Source organism: Procambarus clarkii, unplaced genomic scaffold (genome assembly GCF_040958095.1).
Source record: "Procambarus clarkii isolate CNS0578487 unplaced genomic scaffold, FALCON_Pclarkii_2.0 HiC_scaffold_285, whole genome shotgun sequence".
In the NCBI taxonomy this organism is placed as follows: Eukaryota; Metazoa; Arthropoda; class Malacostraca; order Decapoda; family Cambaridae; genus Procambarus; species Procambarus clarkii.
The window spans coordinates 40,024-57,194 of record NW_027189318.1 but is presented as its reverse complement, the minus strand read 5'-3'; the positions used below and the strand labels follow the sequence as shown (position 1 = coordinate 57,194).

The 17,171-nt window shown below is 41.5% G+C and overlaps 1 protein-coding gene across 1 annotated transcript; it reads right to left on the bottom strand.

The window, feature by feature from the left end:
* Positions 1-10,402: 10,402 nt before the first annotated feature.
* LOC138361298 (uncharacterized) lies at positions 10,403-12,940 on the bottom strand. The gene has a single exon (XM_069320665.1). The coding sequence runs from the start codon at positions 12,938-12,940 to the stop codon at positions 10,403-10,405; it is 2,538 nt and encodes an 845-aa protein (XP_069176766.1).
* Positions 12,941-17,171: the final 4,231 nt, after the last annotated feature.

Genomic DNA, 17,171 nt, shown 5'->3' with positions numbered 1-17,171 from the left:
CCTGCACGGGTGCCCGCCCTCATATATCCCACCCCTGTACGGATGCCCGGCCTCACATATACCACCCTTGTAAGGGTGCCCGTCGAAATACATATCACCCCTGTACGGGTGCCCGCCCTCATATATCCCACCCTTGTACGGTTGCCCGCCTTCATATATCCCACCCCTGTACAGATGGCGGCCTCATGTATCCCACCCCTGTACGGGTGCCCGCCTGCATGTATCCCACCCCTGTACGGGTGCCCGCCCTAATGTATCCCACCCCTGTACGGGTGCCCGCCCTAATATATCCCACCCCTCTACGGTGCCCGCCCATATATAGCCCACCCCGGTACGGGTACCCGACCTCATATAACCGACCCCTGTACTGGCGCCGGCCCTCATATACCCCACCCCTATACGGGTTCCTGCCCTCATATATACCACCCCTGTACGGGTCCCCGCCCTCATATATCCCAACCCTATACGAGTTCCAGCCCTCATATATCCCACCAATATACGGGTGCCTGCCCATATATAGCCCACACCTCTACAGGTCCCCGCCCTAATAGATCCCACCCCTATACGAGTATCCGCCCTCATATATTCAACCCGTGTACGGGTTCCCGCCCTCATATATTCAGTCCATATGGGTGACGGCCCCTAATATGTCCCACCCTTGTACGGGTGGCCCCCTACATACATCACACCCCTTTACGGGTGTCCGGCCTCATATATCCCACCCCTGTAGAGGTGTCTGCCCTCATATATCCCACCCGTGTATGGGTGTCCGCCCTCATATATCCCACCCATAAACGGGTGTTCGCCCTTATATATCCCACCCCTGTACAAGTGCCCGACCTCATATATCCTACCCCTGTACGTTTGCCCGTTTTCATATATCACACCCCTGTACGGGTGCCTGCCCTCATATATCCCACCCCTGTACGGGTGCTCGCCCACATATATACCACCCCTTTACGGGTTTCCGCCCGCATATATCCCACCCCTTTACGGGTGCCCGCCCTCATATATCACACCCCTGTACGGGTGCCTGCCCTTATATATCCCACCCCTGTACGGGTGCCCGCCCACATATATACCACCCCTTTACGGGTTTCCGCCCGCATATATCCCACCCCTTTACGGGTGCCCGCCCTCATATATCCCAACCCTGAACGGGTGCCCGCCCTCATATATCCCACTCCTGTACTGGTGCCCGCCCATATATATCCCACCACTGTACAGGTGCACGCCCTCATATATCCGACTCCTGAACGGGTGCCCGCCCTCATATATCCCACCTATGTACAGGTCCCAGCCTTCATATATCCCACCCCTGTACGGGTGCCCGACCTCATATATCCCACCCCTGTACGGGTGCCCACCCGCATATATGCCACCCCTGTACGGGTGTCCTGCATATATCCCACCCCTGTACGAGAGGCCGCCAGAATGTACCCCACCCCTGTAAGGGTGTCCGCCCTCATATATCCCACCCCTGTACGGGCTCCCTCCCTCATATATCCCACCCCTTTACGGGTGCCCTCCAACATATATCCCATCACTGTATGGGTGCCTGCCCTCATGTATCCCACCCCTGTACAAATTGTCGGAAAATCCGACACCATTTAATAATCATACAGACATAATAGCTGTGTTGTATAAACAAGTTAACCTATAGAAAACTTAACTTGTAGTGGAATTACCGTCTATAGAAAACGGGATATCATTACCACATACTATTATAATTCACCACCTATTATGGTGGGAATTATTCTTAAATACATTAGTCTTAGGACTTTACCATCATAAAAACATCTCATATAAATTAACTTAATTATCAATATTAAAGTAGAGTAAATGTGACCCTTCTATCACTTTCTGACATCTGGACAATGTAGGCCAGGCGTCAGTGAGGGAGGGAGGGCAGCCATTGTTTAGACTAGACCAGAGGCTCTCGGGAGCAAATTCGGCTCCTGTTAATTTTACTTGGACGTAGTGTTATGGAAACCAAAGGTGTACCATTATGAACACGCTGTCATCAAATCAAGTTAAGTGTTCTTTCCGAAACCCATTATCTATCATTAGTGGCCATTAATGTCATTGGGTAGGGTTAGCCGGTTAGAGCACGATATAGCCTTAAACTAAAGGTAATTAAGCCAGGTCTTCATTGTTCCATGTACAGTGTTTTCTCTGAAATACTTGTCATATATAGGATTCTGGCTTTACAGCTAGCGCCCTTTTAACAGGTCAAGACGAGGAAGCAAGACTTTGTGCACCAGTTACTGGGTGATGGAAGCTACCTCAAAGAGGATAATTTGGTGTCTACATCCTAGTTATACCTGGTGGACTAACCTGCTGTACTATAAGATAAGGAACCTCTTCAATGTATGTAGTCTAATACTGTAGTTTGATTGGCTGCATATATATAAATTAATTTAATATAAACCCCCCTAATGTGTAGAGGATCGATTTGTGAGATTAAGAGATTATTGCAGAAATACAGTCCACTTATCATTATACAAATTGCTATCGAAGTATATAAATTAACGTAAATATAAATTCATATAAATTAAATAAATATAAATCTCACAGGTCGGTTCCCACATGAATACCTGCCCTCATATATCCAGTAGTAGAAAGTGCGACGTAGACCGGCCGTTTTGTTTTTTTCCGGGGCCGGTCTACGCAACCCCGGTTTAACGAACTTAAAGTGCGACGTAGACTGGCCGTTTTGCTTTTTCCCATGGCCGGTCTATGGCCCCGGGCTATTTTCAACTTTTAGACCGGCCGTTTTGTTTTTTTCCCGGGCCGGTCTACGCACCCCTGGTTTCACGAACTTTTTTCAGGGGCCGGTCTACGCATCTTGGGTTTCACGAACTTTTTTCAAGGCCGGTCATAAAATAATAAAATAAGGCTTAAAATAAGGCCTTCTGCAGTTACCTTCTTCATGACGTCATCATCCCTAATACGGCGCGAGGCGGCAACGCGCTAAATGCGGATCCCAGGAGGTTCACACATAAGTGTGAACTCTTAATCTGGCGTAATACCTCAACTGTACTCTGTGCTTCATCAAAGTCGATATTCAGCTACAATAGCTCGTATTTTCGCTCATTGCTTATATTTTCTGTTATTCGTAAACCCGATCAAACCATCCTAATCTAACTTATTATATATAGCAAACAAATACATTCTACAGACCAGTTAATGTTGTTGTTTAGTGACATCGTGAAAAGCGACCTCAGGTATAGGGATAAGGTATTGCTGGCCATTAGCACATAGGTGTCATGGTATTACAGCACCTGACTGGTCAGCTATGTATTAATGCTGCCTTCAGCGTCCTACTAGCATGTGTATTTGATGTTATTATTCAAAAATGACTAGACTATCCATCCCCTACCTAACCTAATCAGAGGTTTAAGAATATACATTGTATGGGTTTCTATTATTTTATTGGTAATAAAAGTTTACATTCTAGTCTTAACAGTAAAATTGTAATGGGGAACAAGCATAATATTTCAGATGTTGGTCTTAGCAATCCCAGATCCTGGTAATTTTTTGTGAGACCAGTTCCTCTGCCACATCAAATCTGGAAGAATAAATAGAAACCATATTAGCAACACAGAATAATAATAATAATAATAAATCAGCAATAATATGAAACACGATATATAGCAAACATCTAGAAATATACTTACAGCTCAGTAATATGTGGATTCATCACACAGCGATAGACATTTATCCTGTCCATCTATGCAAAATGGCTTTTTGCAGTTAGGCATTGCAAAATTAGAATATGCAAATTGAATTATCTCCCTATCGTTCATATCATATTTCCCATATTCAAATAAAGTTTCAAATTTATGTAGTGCAGCTCTCAAGTTAAGATTGCATAATTGATAGACGAAAAACATGGCATAGACTCCACAATAATAGGAGTCCATACTCTGTATGCGTTTTGTGAACATGTATACTCTATAATCTTCAAAATAAGAGAGGAAGTCTTGTAAATAACGTGAATGGGATTCCATCTGCACCCCAAAACTGTCCAACAGGGCGATAATGGCTCCTGAAGGTTTATTGTGTACATACACAGTCATCCAATGACCCATCATCGTTTCAGGGGATTTCTCGTCTAGAGTATTTAAAATAAATACCACTGGCTCTTTATTTAATTTCTTGAAGATTCTCCGTACATCGTTCGCTAAATAACATCCGATATATATGGCTTCTTCCCCTAAATATATATTTTTCAACCCATTGTTTATTTCTAAACAATTCATGTTTCTTAGGCTCTCGTTTCACAAATAATATGTCGGTCAGCATTAATTTTCATAACCCCAGTAGTAGGACCAAACAGCAGTATAACTTTATTTCCCACTATGGCTGTATTAAATTCCAATGTAATTCTCAAATTCCCTGTCGCTTCCCAGGAAACTGTATCCTTTATTTCTTCTGGTAATAAATTAAAGACCAGCAGAGTTTGACCTTTAACGAACGATTCGTAGGACAAAATATTATCTACATTAAATCCTACTGCATTCAGGACCGTATAATATAATTTCGAACATTTATGGGGGAAATCACACGCTATATTAAATAAACTCGTGCCGTTCACCAAAGTATATACGTTGCTCAAGGCGGAATTGTTGAAATATAATGGGTTTAAGGTATAATCTCCAGAAATGGCTTCCATATCAATAATGGCCATGTATAATTTCTCAGGGATCACTCCACCCCAGGGCTGGTCGATAGTTAATGATTTTTGGCCCTGACCTAGAATATAGGTTTTAAATAGGGTTTTATCAAATATATACGTTACTGCTCCATTATTTTGGGCGAGTGCTCTGTTAATAGCTAGTAGCCCAGAAGGGAATGGGGTTAATCTATCGATCCATAAGCGGGCCATATTTATATTATATTTATAATTAGCAGTTGCTGTATCACTGCCAATAACCCATTTATCACTATTTAACTCCAAACTTATTCTTACATCTACGTTATCCAGTAAATATTCGCTAATAGATACAATATCCAGCAGTAATTTAAAGCACGTATAAATGCCCTGTTCTTTCATATTAGCCATTTTCTCATCCTGATCTATCGTGGTCGTAGCAAAATACTGCGTATCAATTTTATTGGGTATCGTTAGCGCCTCTTTATAAAAATGTGCTAGATGCTTAAAACCATCAATTTTACTTCTGGAAAGAGTCGTTAGCAGCTTTATATACGCCCAATAAGAAAATAAAGAATTACTTTCAACTACTTGTTCGTTGAAATACACCACCACTGTTTTAAAAAAGTGTTTGTGATAAACCATTGACGACAGTCACTTTTTTGCCCGAATCTATTGCGGCATCAGCTTCTGTTAATTCTATCCCCACTTCTAGGGCTAGGGATGACAAATCCAGGAAATGACCAGGAATGCCAGGGATTCTAAATTCTATATACGAGTCCTTAAGTTTATTAATTCCTAAATTAACAGGTAAAATATCAATATTTTTCCTGCTGGCTATAGTGGACTCAATCATACGTGCTGAATTAAGTTTGGGAAATCCATCTGTTACAGCCACTGTATAACTTTCCAAAGGGGATTGTAGCCCCGCTCCTAGTGTAGTAGTAGTATTCATGCTGGATGCTATGAAAGGAATGAATTGTAATTTATGCAAACACGTCATTATATCTCTTATTCTTCTTATTCTGTTTTGTGAAACTGCGAATAAGTGCTAATTTGGTGGCCTTAGCCTTTCTCTTAGACTTTTTCCGCCTTTTACCACCACCTAAAATCTGACGCCCTACTCCCTTCAATGATTCGATCCCATGCTTCTTCATTGACATTTTAAAATAATGTTCGCCTGTTTGCATGTCTTGCAATACATTCTGACCCATACTTAAGACGGCAGGAGCAAGGGTTCTCATTAAAAATGGGGCTGCTTTACGGGCTAAACCAGTGAGGAAACTGAATATACCACCTCCTCTTATATGACTCCTATTGAATATTCTAATATCACTCTGCCCACTTCCTTTATATGAGGCAGGTGGGCTAATTAAGAATAATATTTCGTCTACAGACGGAGGGATGAAATTGACGCGCATTTTGTAGCTTGCAGATGAGTAATGAGGCTCGGAACTGTAATGTCCTTATTATATAGACCCAATTCGGGGTCGTATATGTAAAACAGCTGTTGTGCTTCCGCGTTTATCGAAATAAATAGGGGTCCCATTAGGATCGGTTCCTGCAATACTTATAATATCCAGTACATTTGTATTTAGAGGTTTATATAGTTTCCTATTCGTGCTTTCACCGCCCTGCAAAGACACTACGTCCAATATATTCACTAATAAATTTCCGTACATCGTGGGTGCAATTTTATCACAATAAACACACAAGTAATCCATCATGCCCCTGGGTTGTGGATGGTAGGGACACGTGTCTGATATGGGTGTTTCATCCAAATAATTCTTGTGCACGTATATATCATAATTTTTATGCTGTTCAGTTCCTAAAACCTTGCCAATACTCGCCCCAAAAGATAGGGAAATCCTGCATATTGCTCGATTATCGTCATAATACAATACATTCTCATCGCTGCTCGCGGTATTGAACTTTACTCTATTGGAAATAGATACATATTTAATATATGCATCAGCATATCTTGGGAAATGCGTCTTATAGACATCAGACACAAAACTCAAATCGTTCTGTGAAAATATATGGGTTTTTTTCATTATTGATGGCGTATATAATTTCCTTTATGCCATCAGCTAAAATATTAGTTTTCGGTAGAAATTTGGAATGTTTGTAACTAATTCCTTTAGCATCTAGGTACATAATTCTCACGCGGATATAACTCTCCAGATCATCCGATCTTATTACGTAATATGACGAAGGCAATAATATATTCTGGAGACACATTTCGTAGAAACGTCTAGAATCCAGCACGAGTTGATTATATAGTCTGTTTTCAAAAGCACTAGGTACATTATTAGGAAATAAATCTGTATTAGAAACACTAGTAGCGTAAATAACGTGGGAATCCATTGCTGGACTAAGAATGAATAAACTAAAAAGAAAACAGAACATCTATTTATACACTCACCTTTAGTAAGCTAGCCAAGTTGCTCCTCCGCCAACTTTAGGGCGTTTAGTTTCTACAGCAGCTGTAGTAGGAGCATACACCCGTTTTCTTCTTAGTACCACGTCATCATTAAATACTTGTTTACGAGATTCTGTATTCCTAAACATTTCTCGTGGAGTTGAGGTTAAAGAGATGAGTAATTTAACCAGCGGTAATTTATCTCGTGGGAATATAGAGCGGTGAATTGTCATTTTAGTTAAAATATCATCAATTATGTTTATTCCAGTCACTGGCATTTGCAGATTCCCATTGACGTCCCATTGCACCATCTTGCTTTCATCAAAATAATTCAACAGCGAAGTAGCATAATCATGATCTTTAGCTTTCAATTTTAAATGTACCAAATGTGCTATTGAAGGATTAGCTCGTACTGAAACTGGTGCTACTGGAGTACTTGCTGCTGGTGTTGGAGCTAGTGATGGCGCTACTTCTGCGTTTTTTACTACTGGTACTTTAGCAGGGCCCTCATCGACGGATTTACGAGGTACTAGACAATATTCTTTCATTTTTATTTATTAAATAGCCTGGAAATTAAACTAGCAGCTATGGGTAATAATATACCGAGGATACTGCCTCCTTTACCAGTCAATAAAATACGCTTTTTGTTTGAAATTGAGGGTTTCTGGCAAGCCAGCGAATGCAAGGTGTCTCTATATTTCTTCAATTTGACTATAACTTTCTTCTTAACTGGAAGCCTATTTTACAGAAAATTGTTGAAAATCTCTGACAAGCAATGAATATGTGGTTTTTTAAACTGAGCAATGAATTTTTTAAACTGACCAATTTTTTCCTGGCTGAGGAATTGAGTTTGCTCAGCAAGGTCACCAAGTCTCTGTACTTGTATACTAATGGCTTCTTCATATCTTCAACAAATCATCAGCATCAATCCACTGATCAAATGAAGAATCGTAGCCTTCGTACCTTACTTTATACTGTAATTTATTATTGGGTAATGTACGTTTGCGTAGGACCTTCTCAATATTAAATGCAGCTGGTAAATGGGTTAGGGTTAATTCTTCCTTATAAAACCCTCCGTCAATGGGCTTGTTATTCAAATCTTGTAAAAAATATAATGGGATAGGCTGGCTTTTATCTATACGAATAATTCTGAAAATTTCTTCCGTGTTTTGTCTAGCAAAACCTTTCTTGAATGTCGAAATTCTGTTGGAGAGAGTAATGCGAACTGTGTCCCCGACAGCTAGTAGAGAACTAAGACTTGCTTTAGGTTTGTCCTTACTTTTATACATGAGATTGAACTGTTTCTTTATATCTTGTGGACGAGATAAAGCATGAACGTCAACTGGAGTACGACCACCTAACCCTCGGTGGGGTGTTGTGTTATAGGCCTTTATGATATCAGGTAATATGGGCAGATATCTCGAGGTATTGTGCGCAGTCATATATTTTTAAATCTTGGTTTTTATGGTACGTATAAAGCGTTCGGCGATAGCGGCTTTTGTTTCTTGAGAAAATACGCTATATAGTTTAATATTTTTAGCTGCAAGCATTCGTTGCATATGAGAATTATAAAATTCACCTCCTCGATCTGTATTTATTTTACGTATTCCTTGGAAATATGAGGATTCCAATATGTTTTTCAGAGCCTTACTCACAGTCTGTTCATCTTTGCGTATCAGAGGTGCTACTTGCGCATACCGTGAAAAAATATCGACACAGACGAGAATGTATTTAATATCATCATTGTGTTTAGCTATTAATCCCATTTCTGCTAAATCACAAGCTAAATATATACGGGGTTTAGGGCTCAGCACCTTTCTTCGTTGAAATTTGCGAGGTTTTAATACGTGCAAAGTGTAGGCTTTAGACGATTTCAAGTATTCTTTGACATCTGATAAAGTAATATCTGGCTTTATGGTTTTAGCTGCTTTATACAACCTATTGACCCCCCCGAACCCTCCTGTGGATGTGGGATTATAATAAATTTTATCTAGTACGTGCTCCATCTTCTAATATAGTGATATCGGGCTGTATGGTTTTAGTTGTTTTATACATCCAATATTCCAACCCCCCTAACCTCCCCTTGTGGTTGTTGTTGTTGTTGTTGTTGTGGGGAACACATCCTATACACCCCACCCCCCTAACCTCCCCTTGTGGTTGTTGTTGTTGTGGGGAACACATCCTATTCACCCCACCCCCCTAACCTCCCCTTGTGGTTGTTGTTTAGTACGTTCACCATTGGTATACAATTTCGTATGGATGCTCACCAACAATATTGCTACGGAAGGTAATGCGTTCAGGGGTTTTCACTCCTAAATCCACCAATAAATACCCATAAGGTTTACTGATGGCTTTCTTGTAGATATCCAAAAGCTTTTTAGAATCTTGTTTTCCAAATAACTGCCGCCCCAAAGTCTTAATTTGAGCTAAATCTCTAGATTTCACTAATATGAAATGGGAGGCGTTTAAACTGATACTTCTAGCATATTTCCCAGAGAAAAATATATTTTGGGTAATGAATATGCACGAAATAGCAAGATGTCTGCCTTTAGTGAAGATATCAGACACAATTTTTGAATTGGCAGATTCGATGAACAAGTCATCGATAATAATTTAAATAGGCGAATCATCTGTACGTTCATCTAAAGAGTTAATAATTTCAGGTTGAGCTATTATTTTCTTGTTAATTACTGGATCGTCTAGCAATGCTTTGTAACTGCCGCCACATATAATAATACTGGAGAATTTCAGATGGTATTTTTGTACGAGTTTAGTGCACAAATGAGATTTTCCGCCATTGGAAAATCCTGCAATGATTATTCTGCTAGGTTCATTGAAAATATCGAGTAATTCTTCAGTGATAGGTGAACTATCCATGACTCGTGTTGGGTTTGCACTGACATAAGTATGATAAGGACATTATATTTAAACATGGGAGGTTTTCATAGAAACATCAAAGCATACATTTCATATTTTTATTTTTTGCATAGAACATTTTCAAAACATAAATTAGGGGGGCACGGTTTTATATAAACATCAAAGTATACATTTCACAATTTATATTTTTTATATACAACAGAACATTTTCAACATAGGTTAGGGAAGATTGCATTTTCAGAACATCAGTGATGAGTCAGGGGCCCCGCAATTTTTCAAACATCAATGACAGGTTAGGGGAGGTAGCAATTTTCAAACATCACTGACAGGTTAGGGGAGGTAGCAATTTTCAAACATCAATGACAGGTTAGGGGAGGCAGCAATTTTCAAACCCAAAGATAGGTTAAGGGAGGTTGCAAATTTTCTATCACCAATTTCTTCAGTCACTAATTGTGAGGATACGTCTTGTTCACCAGTGCATCGCGTTTTCCCCACATATTGAATATGGGATGGAATCCACGTCTCACAGGACGTGCAGCAGCAGCAGGTGCAGGTACATCCTCCTCCTCCTCATTCTCTTCTTCATGAATTTCTGCTCGAGGTATATCGGGGTGTCCATACGCCAAAGACTGTGTAGGACTCAGTACATAACGTTTATCGTCAAAGGCGGACAATCCACGTTTTGTAGTGAGACAGGTACACATACGGCCTTTAACATTCCTAATAGATCTGGATTGGAACCTATGCCCAATATTTAACTCTAAAGCACTTTGGAAAGCTGCATGAGTGAGTTTAGACTGATGATAAGTGGGAATTCCTTTACAACGACAGATCTGAACCTGATCTTGAGTGAGAATTGAGTACATTTTAGGCTTCAATGCAATGAGTTCCTTGATAATTTTGGCTCCAACTTCCGATTTTAACAAACCCAGTTTACCTTTGCGAGAGTCATCGAAATAGGGATTTTCAGGAAGGAAATTACTGAAATCCATATGCTGAGACAAAGGCAGTTTATTTAATTCCTCAATAGCATTTGGACAGGTCAATTCAATCAAATACGAATCTGTATCCGTATACAGCAATCTAGCTTTGTCTCCATAATGATCTTTGACGGTATTGTACCAAAAATCATATATGATCCTCTTAGCTATTTGCAAGATCTGGAACCCCAAATAGGTTGGTGTATTGACTTTAAGTGATTGTTTCTTAACCGTGCAAATGACTCTGTCTTCACTTAACAAAATACTCCGTTTGAAGAACGGATTGCGTGCATGCTTTTGGAATTTGTCTCGTGATGTAACTAAATAATGCTGATCGCCATATTTACTCACATTTGTCAAACTCTTGCCGTAAATTGCATTTGATACCAGCTTGAAAGCTTTACCCTTAATGGCGCAAGGTGTATTTGCACGTTCACGAGCATTTGTTTCGACAAATTCCTTAAGGTACTTGCTTTGTTGGAATTCATAAACTGCATTTACCTTAGCTACTTCTAATCCCAATTTCATCAGCATCTGAAGCAAATCTAAACTGACCAAGTAATCATTTTGGGGGAGATGTGAGGCAATTAATTTATTGTTTTTCTTGGGGAGTTTGCGATCTTCGGTATTTAAAATGTGTTTGCTATAATCGGACAGAAGATCAGTTGAAATATTAGCATGCGACAGGGTTAATGGCAAGTCATCGGTGTATCGAGCCACCTCAGGTGCGACATGCTTGGTATCACACATGACCCAATACCCCTTATCCCCATCACAAGCAATATTTTCCAATCCCTGTTGGAGCCAATCATTGCATTCGGCAGCAGATAATTTACGGATCCCGCCTTGAGGAAGCAGTTCTGTCATACAGGTGGCGTATAAGCCATTGAAATCCAAATAAAGAATATATTTATCAGTGCTAGAAGGATCAGCACCTGTATGCTCATTTTGTACACTTGTGTGTTGCCGCACAACAGAGGTAAATCCGCCTCTTAGATTTCTGCGCAATACATCGTACAAATGGGGATCAGAAATAGAGTCCAAGACAACTTGACTCTTAAACAAGAAAGCGTCCCATGCAAAACTAGATAACGAGACATAGTGAGTAATATCTAACTTGTACAGCTCAAGCATGGTCTTGCGCCATACAGCGAACACATCACACAATAGTCCAGTATCTACTTTCAAATAGACCTTTAAGTAATCCCCAATGGTCTTGCATTCTGCTAATCTAAAGACTTCTTTAGCCTGTTTTTTATCGGTCTCGCTTATGGCCTCGTGTTTTAAACTATTGAAAAAGGCTTCGGGAGGAGGAAGAGCTAGTTCATTTAATTTCTCCAAAGATGAAATATAGTCATAGCAGAAGACCTGTTTGCCTGTCTTTAATAAATGGTGGGCGGCTACAGGGACGTCATCTAGCATAACTGAGGTGTAAGTGGTGGGTTTACCTTCCTTGATATGTTCTTTAGCTAGTTTTTCCAGCCCGCCATTTAGTAAAGCCAGACTATCCATAAACCGAAGTTTACCGATATCCACTTTCATGAACTTAAATCCATCTTTGGAGGCAATATCAATTTCACGGTTAGGGAGGTTGGACAATTCATTTAAAATTACCCCGAGGTCATAAGCAGCGTTGTGAGAGAATGTATACAAATATTTATAAGAATTTCTGCACAACATGTTACACCTGCGGCAATAGGCAGCTAGATAATTATTAAATTCGATAGCATGATCATGATGACGGTGCTTGTCTTTATCTGATTTAAATGGTCTATAACACATTTCACATGTGGTTTGACGTCTATAGGCTTGCCAATGTTCACGTGTCATAGATATTTTGTATTTAGGCATGGTAGATTTGATTCTCTTCCATGCTTTCTCCAAAGTATCTATGAAATGATTTACAGGGTCATCCCCCATATTCGTCAATTTCTCTGCCACCTCCAATTCCCTGTTGATGATGATAAAAGCATATGCCACAGCTTTGTGACGCTTCTCGATCATACGTTGGGGATTGGAGGGGCCAACAAGCACTCGAAATCATATTATGCCGTGTGAGAGGGACCATAAGCACGACCGTAATTTTTGAACTTGATTTTATGACCTTCAGGGTAAAATTTCAATGTTTGTTTAACTTCACATGACTCTTCATGATCCCGCATATCATCAGGCGACAAATGAATTAAACACGAATGGCAAAAAATATGATTGTTAGGAATATTATATCACGCGCATGTTGCGAACATTATGTCGCGCATGTTGCGAACATATTGATTGAAATCTTTAATGAGCACAAGATGCTGATCTTCTAGCATGAGCAATGGTACTTTACGGGCGGAATGTTCCCTGCCTTTCCTAGATAAGCTAATGTAGTACCTATTTTCTTCACGAATGAGCACATAGATAAAAATACTTAATTTATTTATACTTTCTATTTTATTAATGTTATCATACGTTATGGGAATTTCAATATCCTCACTCAAACGGACGAATCTAAGACACCACCTGGCTGACTTGGAACGTTTTCTGATATTATCTAATGTCATCCCCTGAGCTAGACATATATATGCTGCTAAACATTGGATCAAACATATATTTTGCTCGCCTTTAGGATTGAAAACATGTCTTGAACCACGCAATTTATCTGGATAAGGTACGTATTCTCCTAGACGGATGGGATGCTGAACAGCTATAGAATTGATATAAAAACCAGAAATGCTCTGTATACCTAGACTCGAACCTTCGGTCTCGGCCAAGAACTCTTCTAACTTATTGTCCAATTCAGCAATCCATTGATCTACGACAACACTAGCCTCATGCCTAGATACACTGCGCTGCTCGGCCCTTATAGGCAACTCTCCCTCAAAATCAGGTTCATTTTCTTGATTAAGCCGTTGTAAATTAAATGTAAAATCGGGGTATATCAAGAGGGCAGGAGGGAAATTGGGGTGAACGGCATCAAACAAGGATTCTATTTGCTGAATAAAATAATCACGATATATAGTCAAATAATGGGCAGGATCTCCTTGGGCATGATCTGGGATGCTATATGAATGGCGTATGTACCCCCCATTGAAATTATTGATCACTTCAAGCACTTCGGGTTGAGGAGGAAGCAAAACATCTACCTGCTGCTCTTCCTGAGGTGGTGGTGGAGAATTGGCGATAGGCTGGCTGGCATCCATATCGGAATCCGCTTCCCAAACTAAATGCAGGGACTCTTCTTCATCCTCCAGTTGAGAACCTATAAGTAACAAGAATAATGATTTTAATAAATAAAAATTATATATATATATATATATATATATATATATATATATATATATATATATATATATATATATATATATATATATATATATATATTTTTTTTTTTTTTTTTTTTTTTTTTTTTTTTTTTTTTTTTTTTTTAAAGTTTGTGAGGGTACCACCTCTGGTGCCAATGTGGGGACCCATAGCCTCGGAGAAGAAAATAAAAAGTATTCAGAGGAGACCTTGTGGTCTCTCACTGAACACTAATATTATCTTCTCCTACCACCCCCATTCTTTTGTATGTACACATATATATTTACTTTATTTGAACTTTGTTACAAAAAAGGAGTTACATATGGGTTACAAAGATGGTTGTCATAGGTTGTCGAGTTCCTCCAGCTCCTCAGATGGCGGGCAGGAACCCTGGATGCAGTGCGCATTTCCCCTCTGTATCGCCACACTGAGGCGCTGGAAAAGAAAGCTTGCAGCTCTCGGGTCCCTTGTTGTTTCAATGAGCCTAGAACCCAGTTCCTTCAAAAAACTGGTAGCACTTTTACCCCAGGCGCCGAGCGTCTCAGAAGCAATGGGGACAAAATTGTAGTGGTGATCCAGTTCTCTATACTTACGGGATTTGGCTGCTTCCCTGTGGGTGGCAGCGCCACCTGGTTGTGCAACACTGAGGTTAATGTAGGTGTTAGCCAGGGTTGATACGCACGTGTAGTCCCATACCAACTGCTTGCCATTCTTCCAGGGGTTCACTGTGATACCATCCGGGCGACCAATAAGAGCATCAGAGTTACGGGGCGTTAGGTAACGGGGCTCTCTTTCAGCTGGGCATCCAGCTGTAGTGAGGCTCCTCTTGATGATGTCGTTAACTTCACTGTGCCTCGAGTGCCATCCCCCTGTGCTTTGGCAGAGTAGGCCATGGTGACCGTACCTGTCAGCCACCACCTCGCCGCAAATACACCTATATCTGGTGTGGATTGGGGCAGCAAGGCGGAGGGCCACAGCAATTCGGAGGGCGTGTGGTGTGAGACGCGTGCCAGTTGCCGACATTGGGGTTGCTAACAGGAAATCCCCTGCATGTGGTGCTGCTACTGCTGTGAGGCGAGCAATGTCGTGTTGTGTTGTTGCAGCACCCAGGCACTCTGCAGCAACTTGGTCTACAATGGGACCATCCCAGCTGGATTGCTTGTGGGATTTTGGGGATGGTGGTTGAGGTGATTGGCCTGCACGAGAGGCCCACTCTGTGGCACAGCGTGTAAAATTGGGATCATGTACACCTGCCAGCTGATGTAAGTGGGCAGGTAGAATTTCCTTCACAAGGTCGTCGGATGCTGATAAGGAGGACAGGAAGGCTGGAACAGCGATTTGCGTTGCTGTTCGAACTCCGAGGCCCCCAAGTCTTACGGGAAGAGAGGCTTGTTTCCACTGTAGGTCATCGAGAGAGAGGTTAAGGGCTTTTTCTAGCATTGATTTCAGTAACCGGTCATACTCACTTAGTTTTTGGCTACTGTAAGATGGTGAACACCTCAGAAAGTAGGTTAACCTGGGGAGGGACAGACATCTGGTGATGAGGTAGAGTGCATCATGAGCATCAATATCCTCAATCCTCCCATCCATCCTCTTAAGGTCGGCGATTTTCTTATCAAGGACCTCATCGATGGCTTTCAACCCCAGGGGAGCTCCTAGGAATGTGCTGTCTTCAGGTTTAGTTTTATGGATATTTGGCAGAAGACCCTCTATTCTCTCTACGATGCCCTGGTTGGAACATATTATTTCACATTTAGAAGGGTTCAGGGTGAGGCCTAAAACTGCACCTTGCTCCTGGATTTTTCTGATGTCCTCCAGGAGGGAGTCTTGGGAACCAGCTAGGGTACCATCATCCAAGAACCAGATGTTAAGCTCGCTGGACAGGACCTCTGTGACTTGTTTGATGACTAAGCAGAAAAGGAGAGGAGCGAGGGGGTCACCCTGTTGGACGCCTTCTCGCGAGTCAATTTCATGTTCGCCAAAAAGTAGCTTAAGATCCATACTGTAGCATGAATGTACAAAAGGGTAGAGGGAAGGGAAATGACTATGAACCGCACGGAGTACAGCATCCCTCCGCACCAAATTGAAGGCATTTTTGAAATCTAGCTTGATAAGGGCCTTTTCGTCTGTGATGTTGGCGATGAAGGCTCGAGCTGCATGGGCTGCCGCCTCACACCCTTGTGGAATGCCAAACCCGAGCTGTTTTGGCTTCAGCATGTTGGCCGCTGCATCACTAACTGTTCTTGCAGCTGCCTTTGCGACGAGACGCCGGAGAGAATTGCCCACAGCTATTGGCCTGATCCCTCCATCCTTTTTCTTTAGAGCACAGAGAGATGCTCCAAAAAAGATAGGTCTTATGGACGCTGGTATGTTGCCAGCTAGACATGTGTTGGTGAATCTGGTTAGTTCCACCAAGAGGTTCTTTGCAATGTCACCCAGTGCAGGGTTGAGCATTTGCTTGAGGTGGTTGGGTTTTAGTCCTGTGAACCCACCTGCTGATCCTGTAGGGAAGGACATGGCTGCTTTATGGACCACAGATTCAGCCACCCAGAGAGGTTCTGCTCCGGTAGCCCCCACTTGTACAATGTCGTCCTCACGCAGAGCCCTGGGTGGGTGTTTCTCCCTTAGGGCTTGAGCTGTTGCGGCATCTCTGTCAGCAATTGAGTCCTCACTGGTGATGACTCTTATTGCGCCAATAGTGTTTCCTTCTTCTATTTTCTTGGTGACTGATGTTCTGATTTTTGATGTCTCGGATATGCCACTGTTGCTCTTCCTGCCGTGGGTGTTTCTCGCGCGAGTGGGAAGGCGCACCTGGTTGTCCTCCCTGGGAAAATCATTTATAGCTTTGATGACTGAGGCAGCTAAGGTTTTGTCTCTCCTTGCAGGGGTGGCTAGACATATGTTGCCAAACATTAGGAGGTTGTGCCATGCTTGGGTCGCTCCAGGAGAG

Excerpts from the sequence above, each read along its gene's own strand:
- LOC138361298 (XM_069320665.1), bottom strand. The coding sequence starts at position 12,940 with ATGATCGAGAAGCGTCACAAAGCTGTGGCATATGCTTTTATCATCATC.